The following is a 12,836-nucleotide window of genomic DNA, read 5'->3' on the forward strand; positions in this document are numbered from 1 at the left end:
GACCTTCCTGGCAACGTGGGACAGAAATCCTAGGATGAGCTGAGACTCAGCATCAAGGGTTGGAGAAAAACTCTAGAATGGGCTGAGACCAGCATCAAGGGATTGAGAAAACCCTCTCGACCAAAAAGGGAAAGAGTGAAAAGAGACGAAGTGTCAATAGCTATGAGATTCCAGAGTCGAGAGGTTGTCCTGGAGGTTATTCTTATGCATTGAGTAGATATCACCTTGTTATCCAAGATGTAATGGAGAGGCTGAAGGGAACTGCCTGAAAATGTAGAGCTGCGTTCCAGTAGCCACGTTTCTTGATGATGATTGTATAATGATATAGCTTTCATAATGTGACTGTGTGATTGTGAAAACCTTGTGTCTGATGCTCCTTTTATCTACCTTGTCAACAGACGAGTAGAACATACGGAATAAAAATAAACAATAGGGGGAACAAATGTTAAAATAAGTTCAGTTTGAAATGTTAGTGATCAATGAGAGGGAGGGGTAAGGGGTATGGTATGTAAAATTTTTTATTTCTTTTTCTGTTTTTGTTTTATTTTTCTTTTGTCTTTTTATTTCTTTTTCTGAATTGATGCAAATGTTCTAAGAAATGATCATGATGATGAATATGCAATTATGTGATGATACTGTGAATTACTGATTATACACATAGAATGGAATGAGCATATATTAAGGATGTTTGCGTTTCTTTCTTGTAATTTTTTTTTAATTAATAAAAAATTATTAAAAAAAAAAAAGTATTTGTGGGCCACGGTGGCTCATCAGACAGAGTTCTCGCCTGCCATGCTGGAGAATCGTGTTCATTTCCCAGTGCCTGCCCATGCAAAACAAACAAAAAAAAGTATTGGCACAGTCCCCTGAGGGATGGGAGAAAAATATGGAACTATTAAAACTTACCATCAAGGAATTCCCTGATACTATGTCAAACTCTATGGACACCCAAATCAATAGGCCATGCCCTCAATCTTGACTTACTCTTGTGAAGCTTATATAGGTAGCAGAGAAGCTTGGACTACCTATAGGAATGCCTAAGAGTTACTTCTAGAGGACCTCTTTTGTGCTCAGATGTGCTTCAGTCTCTCTAAGCCCAACTCCACAAGTGAAATCATTGCCCTCCCCACTACATGGGACATGACATCCAGGGGTGAAAGTCTCCCTGGCGAAATGGGAGATGACTCCCAGGGATGAGTCCAGATCTGGTACCATGGGATCAACAATTCTGTACTGACCAAAAGGGGGAAAAGTGTAATTAATAAAGTATCAGTGGCAAACAGAGTTCAAATAGAGTTGAGAGGCTACCCTGGAGGCTGCTCTTACTCAAGCTTCAGTTAGATCTTGCTACCTATCATAACCTCCCAACCCCCAACCAGGACCATTCCAGCCAATCCTAAAGAAAACCTAGGGCAATATATAAGATTCCACAAGGGTTCCATGAACTAGAGTAACTTTCCAGAGACCTACAGCCTCCAGATGGGTCCCTGGTCCAGATAAGTCCTGAAACCTAGCCCATCCTCTCCAGAACATCAGAGAGTCCCATCTTCCTACCCCATGTTAGTGACAGACCTTTCCAATATCAAAAATTTAGAATTGCCATAGCCCAGACACTCTAAAGAGAGGAAAGAAAAGATCAAAGGTGATGGTGGAGTTATACAGAGAAGACAGGATTTAACAAACGAATATGAATACTGAAAGATTAAATTGATATCTCTTTTAGTTTCTACCATCTTAGAGAAGCTAGAAATAAGAACGTAAAATTGTGGAACTGTAACCCATTTCAAAGTCTGAAATACGTTCTACAACTAATTGTGGTGCTGTGCTTTGAAATTTATAGCTTTTTGTATATGTTATTTTTCACATGAAAAAAGAAGGAAAAAATGTCAATTGTGGTAATAAAAAAAAATATTTAAGCCTTCTAGCCTCCTATATTCTGAAGCAGCTACAAGGAAAAATATGAGAGGATCATATGGTAGCCCATGATAAACTCTGGCATCTGTCCTGTAACTACTTGTTGAAAACAACTATTGTTTTTTTTTTATTTCTTTGCTTTGTATATATGTTACACAATACAACAAAAAAAGTTAAAAAAAAAAAAGAAAGAAATACAAAAAAAAGAGGCAAACACTGTGGAGTCTGCGGGAACTCCCTGTAGCCCAGGCTCTCCCAAAGTGGCCCAAGCAGTCAGGGACTCAACCTCAGAATACGACTCCTTCTAGAACAGCTAGTTTCCAAAGCTTAGCTGGCATCAGAACCACTTAGTGGGCTTTGCAAAAGACAGATTTTGGAGCCCTCTCAGAAATGCTGATGCAATAAATCTGGGATGCAGCCAGAGAATTTGTAATCCCAGGTTGATGCCCTCGCTGCTAGGTCCAGGACCCCACTTGGAGAACCACTAACTGAAAATAATTGTGCATAAGCTTGATTCATACTGGAGAACTCGTTACCACATAGGATGCTTGCTTTATTAGAGCATTCCTGCCATCACGTTCACTCAATCTCCCAATCTCCCCAAGAACTACCACTGAGCGACACTGCCCTCCTCTGTTTGAATAGTGCCAGTGACAGGGAGCTCACTACCGCACACAATTCCAAGTCTGTGTTTAACTGTCTTGATTTTCTAAAGTTCTTCTAATGAGTTGAAATTTACATGTACTAAATGTTTACACCTTGGCCTTATTTCTTCTCAGGAGCAACTCATATTAAGGGTAATTCTTCTGGCAAGGGAGGTACATGATTTCCCCAAAGAAGAAAGAATGCAGCTGGGTGGTTGGAATCAACCCTTTATTAGAAGGACCCTTTTTCTGAAAGGCTTCCTGAGGCAAGTGTTGCTGCCATACAAAATAATGTGTCAATTTGTTGTCAATTTGGCAGGTTTTCAGTGAAATGTTTCATCAAATAGAAACATTGTAGCACCATGGAAAGACTGTCCTTCCAGATGCCACAGGCAAATTCTGCATCCAAGAGTCAGGCTCAAGCCTCTAGCCATTAGGTAATGGAAGACAACGGTGCAAGAGAGCGGATGTGGGAGTGCTGGTGCACACACTGTATAATCTAACGGTACAGCAGCCAGTTGTCGTGGGCAAGGTCACATGCCAGTCCATAAGCTCCGTCTTGTCTTCATACACATCATCTGTGCCCTGCACAACAGCCTGTGAAGGAGACCAGGGTACTAAGCCCCAGGTACCATCACCCGGCTACAAGGCGCATTCCATCCATACCTCCCTCCTTCCCTCACTAAACTGTTTTAAAAGCTCATCCCAGACATTATATCATTGCATGCATCCATAACTATTTCAGAATGCACCTCTAAAAGATAAAGACTTTTCAAAATACAACGAAATACCAGTGTTGCACTTAATTTTTTTTGACAATCATTCCTTAATATCATCAAACATCTAATCAGTGTTCATATTTCCCTCTCTCAGACATTTTTTTTACAGCCTGTTTATCTGAATCAGGGTCCAAATAAAGCTTACAATGTTTATGTGATATATCTCTTCCGTTTCTTTAAATAGCGCTCCTTCCTCCTCCTCCCCTTCCTCCCCTCTTTGGCAATATATTTGTTGAAAAAAAGCAGGGGGTTATTTTCGTCCAGGAGAGTTTCCCACATTCTGAATTCTGCTGACTGCCCTGGTATTATTTTAACACATTGCTCTGGCCCCTGCATTTCTTGTCAAGGGCAGATGGAGCTGAGGCTTGGTCTGGTTCTGGTTCGATTTTGTGGCAGGGACGCAGCAGAGGGTATCATGTTTCAGGCAGGAGGCACATGATTTGTGGTAGACTGTCCTTTGTGACAGTAGAGGCAACTGAAGGTCATTGCCTAGGGCAGGCCATCCACTTATTAATTAAGGGTTTGACAAATGGTGATATTCTATCACTTTTTCCCCAACATTTTATTAACAGGCATTTCTTTTGAAAGAAAACGGATTCTTGTTAACAAATTTTTCAACAACTCTTCGCTGGAATTCCTCTTTAAAGAAAAATTTCCCTCCACATCTCTTTGGAAACCCTAAGGTACAGTTTGTACCAAAAAGAGAGATTAAATTCTTGATTCCTTCCCTTCATTTGCCAGTTTTCAGAGTGAATCAGTTCCCTAACGTCCCCTTCAAAGGTAACTAACAGGAGTTTTGTTTTTGTTTAGCAATTTCTTAAAGTCTGTTGTATGGATCAGAAAATTATTTGCCAGTTCAAATTTCAAGGTGATTAATTATTGTAATTGGGATTCAAATCCATGCCTGTCACTTTGAAGTCCCTGATATTTTGCTACACTTCTGGCTTTCCAGGTCCAGTTCATTGCAGAAAGAGAGGCTACATGTGTCCTCAAAATCCTGAGCTCCCAGGACCTGGGTTGGTGGTGAAGGCCCAGTGCTAGGAACAAAAAATTGTTAGCTAAGTGGGGAAGGACATAATTAAAGAGAAAATGCACCAGCAGTTCAGCATGATTTTCCTTGTACTTTCAGCACAAGGGAGCCGGATCATGATACTTGATTTCTGGTGACAACAAAATTACTCTTACTTTCTTTTTTTTGTAACAAAAATTATTTCCTTATAATCTAGGGAAAGAAAAGGTTTTAAGCAAACATGTTATCAATGCACTAGAAGAGCAAGGGAATTGTGAAGATAAGTTGTGAAGACTGAATTTCTGATGCTTCAATTTTACAGACTAGAAATATGGTGCTGCATGGCAGGGTTAGGCCAAAACACAGAGCAAATGGGGTAACCCCCTGCCAAACAAATGTGGTCACCTCCCCAAATGTTCAAAGGTGCTTTCTGTGACCTGGAAAGAGGTCTGTCCCAGAACCACAGCTACTTGGTTCTCTAACCATGTAAAAGGTTAAGGAATCAAAGACTATTTGAGCTAGATGGTCATCACAAAGACATATCACCCAACACTCACACTTCAAGATAAGAAAACAGAAGTTCCGAGAACAAGGCCACATACAACTTAAAAGGAAACAGGATCTAAACTCTTGGGCTCCCAAACCGACAAGCCAGAGTTCACTTCCCCAACCCTGATTTGGGGGAAGGGGGATAATGTCCTGTGTTTCGCTTTTTTTTTTTTTAAATGTATTTTTATTGACACATCTTCACACACATACAGTCCATACATGGTGTACAATCAGTAGTTCACAATATCATCACATACTTGTACATTCATCACCACGGTCATTTTCTAGAACATCTGCAACACTCCAGAAAAAGAAATAAAAAGAAAAAACACACATCAAATACCTCTTATCCCTCTCTCTCAATTAATTACCACTAGTATTTCCATCTACCCAATTTATTTTACCCCTTATTTCCCCATATCTATTTATTTTTTATCCATTTTTTTAAAATTCATCTGTCCATACCCTGGATAAAAGGAGCATCAGACACAAAGTTTTCACAATCACACAGTCACACTGTAGAAGTTATATCTTTATATAATCTTCTTCAAAACTCAAGACTGGAACACAACTCAACTGATACTTCCCTCCAGCCACTCCAATACAATATAAACTGTTAAAATAAGTAGCTTGCTTGTAGGTAAAATACACTCAGATCATTTAAATGCTATGCCAATATAATGCTTCCCTTAAGGAAGTCGAGGGCCTTTCTCACCCTGACTCAGGATTTCTAATGCCATTATTATCATATGCCCACTTCTCACTGTCTCAGGGCATTAAAAAAAAAAAAAAGCATTTTATTTCCCCGTCAATAGTTACTGCTATTTCCACCAATGATAACACAATGGTTGCTTTCAAGGGCTCCTCCACAGTTAAAAGTCGTGATTGGTATAGAACTTGTGCCATAAAATAAAAGCAATTTTCATTGAACTAGATTTTTTTCTTATCCGAAGCCAGCTTCTGCTAATCAAATCTGGTGGACAATCATTCATTCAAACTCAGTTCTTCATTCCTCAGACCCTGTGAGAAACCACTAGTTTCCCTGGTTGGAGGCTTGTCAATATATATGTAAGCTGGAAAGAACTTTAGGAGCTGACCTTCCGTCACCCCAGCCCAGCACAGGCATGGGGTGAACCACAGAGCCAGGTCTGAGAGCGCCCAACTCAGCTCTAACCTCCTGTTTCAGGGATGATGAGTCTGACGTTCAGAGAAGACCAGTGGCTCACTCAAACCCACAACTCTGGTTAATGAGGAGAACAGTAGGGAATTCACACAGTGTGTGGGCCACACACCTGGCTGTGGAAGGGCCCTGGGGGGTTCCCAATACTTAAGGTACAGCCAGCTGTAGACGCAGGCAAGTCGCCGCCAGCATGACTGTCTGCGCCCGCCGCAGAGTCAGGATGCTTTGTGGTGGCAGTTTGGATCTTTAATCATTAGCCAGTGCTTTGGTGGGAGCCAGGGTGGATGTAAACTGACACCCAGTTAATGTGTGCCCTGCTGTTAATTTTTCACAGTTCCCTCCACCTGCAAACGCAGGGGAGGACAGTTACAAGGGATAGCATCTGCCTCTGCATCCATTCACTTTCAGATACCAGTTACAAAAGGAAATGGGTGCATTTGTGGGAGGCTCAGCATTGTGCTGTGTGAGTGTGAGTGTGTGTGTGCACGTGCACGCGCGCATGTGTGTCGGTAAACTCAGCCTTAAGGGAGGAGCCTCAACTGTGTGAGGGAACCAGGTTCTCAACAGGAGACCACAAAAGCCTCCCCGAGAAATCCCAGCAGTTCTTATCCTCCAAAAAAGGGCTAGATGTTACTGTAGGTGTGGGAGGAAATGGTAAAATCAAAGACAAATATGAAGCAAATTTTAGCCTATGGCAGGAGTGAGAAAGGGGGGTTGGAGGGTGTGTCACCGAGTGCAGTGGAAATTTGTAACAGTTCAGTCAAGATGGAACTGTGGCAGTTTTGTGAAATGCTTTGACAAGCAGCTGAGCTGCTTGGCATTTGACAAGTCATGCCATCCCTGCGTCCTGCTCAACCTGAGAGCCCTTCTCTGGAAGGAACAGACGTGAGTCTCCAAGTTCAGTCAGACACACTTCAGGCCATCCCAGGGTCTCCCAGCCAGAAAGACTTTGAATTCCTTTCCCTGGAAAATTTCAGAATGATGGAGACTTTATAATCCTCCCAAACCTGCAATTCTGTTTGTAACCAAAGGCATCTCTTTTAAGCTATTTCCCATAAGCATCCTCATTGGTTCCTCAGCCATTCTGAGAAGCAGTGATGGTCTGCAGAAGGGAACCCAACCCTGCTGTCCCTGTCCCCAGAGCTCATTCCAACTCCCCTGGCTCCTACAGCCACCTTGTTCTGAGGCTCCTCCGTCCGGTTGTAGGTCTTGGGCCCTGACTGTGCCCCGACTGGGTTATGAACCAGTTTCATCTCTACTCTATGGGCCAAAAAGGTATTCCAGAATTGCTTGGGGGGGAAATAAGCCATTTGCAACAGGCAAAGGCAGGGAGATTCATTTTACAGGTGAGAGGAGGGAGGCACCAGCGGTCTGCTTGCATGTCTAGTGCTCCTTTTCCTTATGAGTTTCTTTACCTGTGGAGCCAGCTTTGAGTTTAATCATGAAAACTGCCCTTGGGCTTGCCCTCCTTCTCCAGTAATCATTTTGCTCCTCTCAAGAGAAAGACAGAGGGGAGATGAAAGGATAGTTCAGTGGTAGAATTCTCACCTGCCATGTGGGAGACCCAGGTTCAATTCCCAGCCCATGCACTCCCCACCCCCACCCCCCCAAAAAAATTCAACAAATGGTGCAGCAATAATGGAACAGTCACATAGAAAAAAGAATGAAATGTGACCTCCACCATACAGCATACAGAAGTAAAATAAAACAAAGAGAAAAGACAGAGTGTAGGGAAATATATACAAGCTTCAAAGGGGTGAAGTACACAAAGGGTTAAGAGAAAGCAAATCTTAGAACGGTTTGGGATTATGGCTTTAAACTTCCCCCCACCCCCCATGGGTTCCATATACCTTAATGCTCATTCAGATGCTCAGAGTCCAAACAGGACTCTCTGGGAACTGAGGAAATGATAACTGAAGCATGGAGAAGTGGAGTTAATGAATCAACAGCAACAAAACCTGCCCAGGGAACATGGCCCGCTCTGACCACCAAGTGGCTGGAGAGTTTTTAGGATCACCAGGTTAGGAGTGCGCCTTGGAAATGGGGAGCCCTGGGCCATGCATACCACATCAAAGCTCCCCACTCTTCTCCTGAAGACACTCACATTACCCTGCATTGGCTCTGATGGAGACAAATAACCAGGCCGCCAGCTCCAGCCCCTCTCCCTTCACAAAGGTCAGGCTGGGAGTGATTATACAGAGACCCCACATCGCCTAGGACACAGCAGCTGAGCCAGACTCTCAACGGAGAAGACGTTATCACAAACCGGCCAAATTCCATCACCCCTTTCCAGTTGTGTGACCTGAAACTAAGTTACCTCCCTCTCTCTACCATCCTCCAAACCAAGGTTTTTTCGTTTTGCTTTTTCTCCACCTTTTAAATAGTGACACTTCCTGCTGCTCTTTTGATGCACCAATGCTCTGTATACAGTTATCCAGAACCCACGAAGCTCAGTTAATTTGGGAATGCAGCATCAGTATATACTTTATTTCTGGGTTTTATGAGGCTTTTGCCAAAACTACTGACATTAAGTTTGGTTCATTTAACCCCACCGGATATTTGGACTTCATCCAATAGTATATCTGAGATTTCTCTCTCTGTCTGTCTGTCTCTCTCTCTCTCAAAAGAAGAGCAGGCAGAAAGATGAAGAAACAAGGATATTTGCAAGTCTCTACTGACCTGATGACAACTTTAGTTCATTGGAATGTTGGTCAAATATGTCCTTATCAAGACTCCTAATGAGACATTCAGAATTTGGCAGGGGAATGGTGGGTCCAGCCATGTTTGTGAATGCATATGTGCATGTGTATGTGATTGGCAGAACACAGTGTCATTGCACAGCTGAGGATCTGCCGAGACACAGGTCTCCATGTTTCTGAAGTTCACTACAGCAGTGGAAAGAATTTATGAGCATGAAATAACCAGCATCCAATCACCTGGATCTGTTGACTATTAGGGCATGAAATTCACACCAAGAAAAGACTACTGTGGACTGGGGCTATCAGGAAAAACTGGCATAGCCCTTGAGCCAGAGGAGAGTCAAGGTTGACCACCTTGGATTACTGGAGGTTCAGCTCTTTTATACAAAGTCCTAACCCAATTATTTTACCAATGGAAGGCTCAGATGCGCTGTTTAAAATCTGTTTAAAATGTTCTTGCTATTTAATTTTGCAGCAGAGTAGAAGAAATATCATTCAAGGAGATTCCTTTTCATCCAACGGGAACAATCAGTCCTCCAAAGCAGGGGGCCTTCTTTCTAAAATGATTCAATAGCTTTGAGGGAATCGGTCATGTGTCACAGGGGGAAGGATGACAACAATGCAAGCATTTGGTCTCACATATTTTACCTAAATATTCAAAGTCCGTTCTTGTGTTCATCTCGTGGTTCATAAGCATGTCCTCTATTTGATTTTGTGCTTTTAAGCAAACCATACAGAACAAAGTCCCAAAACACACAAACACACACACACACACACCCCTTCTGCAAACACATAATCCAAGGGTGTAACTAACAAAAAAGGATCTGGTTGGAAACTCTGGCCTAGATCCCTGTAACCTGATTCCTGATGTCACCTTTGACAGAAACAGCCCATTGTCTTCACTTTAATTAAACAAAAAGTACGGCCACTACGACAGCAATAAATGACTGACTCAAATTTCAAGGACTATTATTAGAGAACCTCCTCTCCAACCACAAAAGCCCAGCAAAGACAAGCAGCTCGTGAGCTCCAGCAGTTGGGCGGGGCTCTGGCACCTGCACCCTGAGCAGCAGACTGTGCTGGACGAGGAGGTCCCAGCGTGACCCTCCTGGAAGGCAAAGACAGGTCTCTTCTTCCAGAGGCAGCTGCTGGGGAGTGACCTTTTCATTTGGAATAGAGAGCCCTGCTGCAGGGCTGGCCACAGGGACAGTAAACATCCTTCTTCATCCAGAAGGATCTCCGGGGATGACAAGGAGTGATGGGCCCCCATAGTTGTGGACTCGGCAATCTCCTAAAGAAGGCCATACCTGTACATGGGAAATTGCTTCCGGATGCATTGGTGCATTAGAGATTGTACGAATGGAAGAGATTGTATGCATGGTAGAGATTGTATGAATGGAAAAGGTATGATGGAAACACACACATACACACACACACACACAGAGCCACTGAACATCCATAAAAAGCTGTTAGGTTGCTGTTCAAGCTGTCTCTTGAAAAATTACTGCAAATCTCCTTTGCCCCACAGGTCCTCCAGCTTCCACCTTACTCTCCAGTTCTCGTCTCCCCTTTCCATGCTCTCCTGATTCCAGCCTTCCTCCCTCTCACTGGAAAACCACGACATTGCTCCTTCTTGTCTCCCTGAGGAAGCACACTGGCTTCCAAGGATTAGGCCCAAGTCCGGCCTGCCTCATCCCATTCAGACTCAGAAGTAAAGTCCACCTGCTCAACCCAGCTCACTGTGTGTTATTTCTTTGGCCAAATAACCATCGCAGGGCAGGGAAGGAAGGGTTAATGGCATCCAAATGGGCCCACAAGGCAGACCCCAGAAAGAGATTCAACTCCCCCGCCACAAAGGAGGTCTGACTCTTACAGATATACAGAAAGAGCCAAAATCTGTGATATGAATTAGTTTTAAACATTTCTCCACTTAATAATGATCACAGTTATCTAGGAAAACAATGATGCATCTTCTTGGGGACCCAGTGGACCATATCCCTCAGATAAACAGTGCAAGTGTGATAGAAGCAGACTAGAGAACCACTAATTATCCCTTAGTGATCTAAAAGCAGCTTCAATGTCCCCACTAACAGAAAGTGAAAGGTCTTCCCATACAAGTACCAATGTCTTAGATGTTCTTCTCAAACGCCATCACTCCACTCGACGCCTGAGCAGGCGGGAGCACATGCTCACAGCTGTGGTTCAAGATATGCTCCAGTGTTCAGTCAACACCTGCACAACGGCCTCCATGACACACTTTCCCTGCTGAACCCTGTTTGTTTCCCTACTTCCAAAGAGGGTGCGTGCCACGACATGTGGCTAGCTGCCATTTCACATTGGTGTCCAGGAAAGTCAGAGCCCATGTGCACATCTAATCAGCAAAGTGAACATTTACAAAAGGAGGATCTGTTTCAAGTATTTTTTCCCCCAACTCACAGCCACCACTTTTTAGTCTAGAGCCTTAGTCCACCATCACATCCCACTTTTGGGAGTCATCGCAATAAACAGAAGATTGTATTCATGGAAAAGCAATACAACCAGGGCCATCATAGGTGAGCACACAAGATTTCAGAGCACGGAAAGCACTCCTAAGGTTTCTTCCCTCTTGCATCTTAACTCAAAGGCACCCCTCTCCTGGCAGGTAAATGACCCTCAACGTACCCGAAGTGAGGGTAGCATCTACAGGAAATCGCAAGGTACTGTCAGGTCCTGCCGGCACGACCGTCACTGATATCTCCTCTCCAAATGGAGGGTTTCAAGTCATCATGCCACAGTCGATGCTACCCCAGGACTACTGCTCCACGTGGGGAGATGGCCTGGGGTGAAGGTGTTCTGGAACCTCTGAGAAAAGCTCAAGGCCCTCAGGGTGACTCTGCAGAGAAGAAGGCAGGGGTACAGCAGGCACGGTGAAAGGAGAGCAGCGGGATGGAGCACAATGTAGCTAAGGGGAAGGACACAGAGGACCCCACCCCCGCCCCCCAGCAAATGCACGGGGCCCCCAGCCTTCCCAGCGGCACATTAAACACAGCCTCATGAAAAGGAAGATGTAACCCCCAACAGGCCACCTGCTCCAAAACCTGAATGGCTCATGATTCATGGAGTTCAAGGACGACTGAGTCACTGTGACCACAGATACATTAGAGGACAGGGTGGGAAACCCTGAGGGAAAACAAAAGAGACCCTGTGCAGATCAGGTGCAGGAAGTGCTGAAATCAGGAGAGGCTGGGTGGGGCCAAAGGGCTCAACTTGAAATCAGCACCCCCACTGGCCACTGTTTTGTGTTTCGTTTATGAGCAATGTAACCTTGGGAAAGTGACTTAACCACTCTTACCCATAATATTTATCTCACAGAGATGTTCTACGAATCCAGAAATATCCAGCCGAGGGTCTGAAAATAATGGGCCCCAAGTAACCATTCATTTCCTTCTCGGAGCCCTGATAGAATATTAGATGCTTCATTTAGTTTGGGTTTTCCCCCTAAGCAAATGATCTGTGGTTTACAAATTTGGCACATATATTACGAGCAGCATCAGCAGATGGCCCATGCCTATAAAACTCTGGGAAGCAACTAGCAATGGAGCAGGCGAATAAAGCCAAGCCAAGAATGCTTTACAATCTCTTAGGAGCCCTGTGATCTTAGGAAATGACATGATTTTTCTGAACCCCAAGTTCTTCGTTTCCAAAATAGGGCTTGTTAAAATTACCACGCAGGTAAATGTGTTTAGCAGAGGGTCCGACGCAGGTAGGGTACTCCATGAATGGTGACAATGAAAAAATAACCCCAGATGTTTGGATAACCTGGCCAGGACCCGCTCTAGCCCACGGATTCCCAAGGCGTCATCAGTGAGTGCTGTGGTAGCTGAGGGTCCATGCCACACCACTCCAAAATTTCGGGCTCACAGTATTAGAAGCTCCTCAGCCAGTGCCGTGCCAGAAGAGGAAAAGAGAATTTTGTATTTTCTGCTCTGGGGAGGGGGCAAGGTGTCAGTGGAAACGTCCTAACCAAAGGTGACTTAAACTCACTGCAGAGCCTGGCCAGGAAGTTGCGGCCAATTCCAGTGG

At 44.0% G+C, this 12,836-nt stretch overlaps 1 protein-coding gene across 8 annotated transcripts in view; it reads right to left on the minus strand.

Moving 5' to 3' along the window:
• The window catches only part of TNS3 (tensin 3), a 434,926-nt gene that overhangs the window by 222,482 nt on the left and 199,608 nt on the right, over positions 1 to 12,836 (minus strand). Inside the window, exon 3 of one of the 8 annotated variants that reach the window (XM_077118755.1) lies at positions 11,436 to 11,646. The exons of the other annotated variants lie outside the window; for them this stretch is intronic. Coding sequence (XP_076974870.1) covers positions 11,436 to 11,453 — 18 coding nt within the window. The 5' untranslated portion in view covers positions 11,454 to 11,646. The remainder of the gene's footprint in view (positions 1 to 11,435; positions 11,647 to 12,836) is intronic. 8 annotated transcript variants of the gene reach the window in all.

Source organism: Tamandua tetradactyla, chromosome 1 (assembly GCF_023851605.1).
Source record: "Tamandua tetradactyla isolate mTamTet1 chromosome 1, mTamTet1.pri, whole genome shotgun sequence".
NCBI lineage: Eukaryota > Metazoa > Chordata > Mammalia > Pilosa > Myrmecophagidae > Tamandua > Tamandua tetradactyla.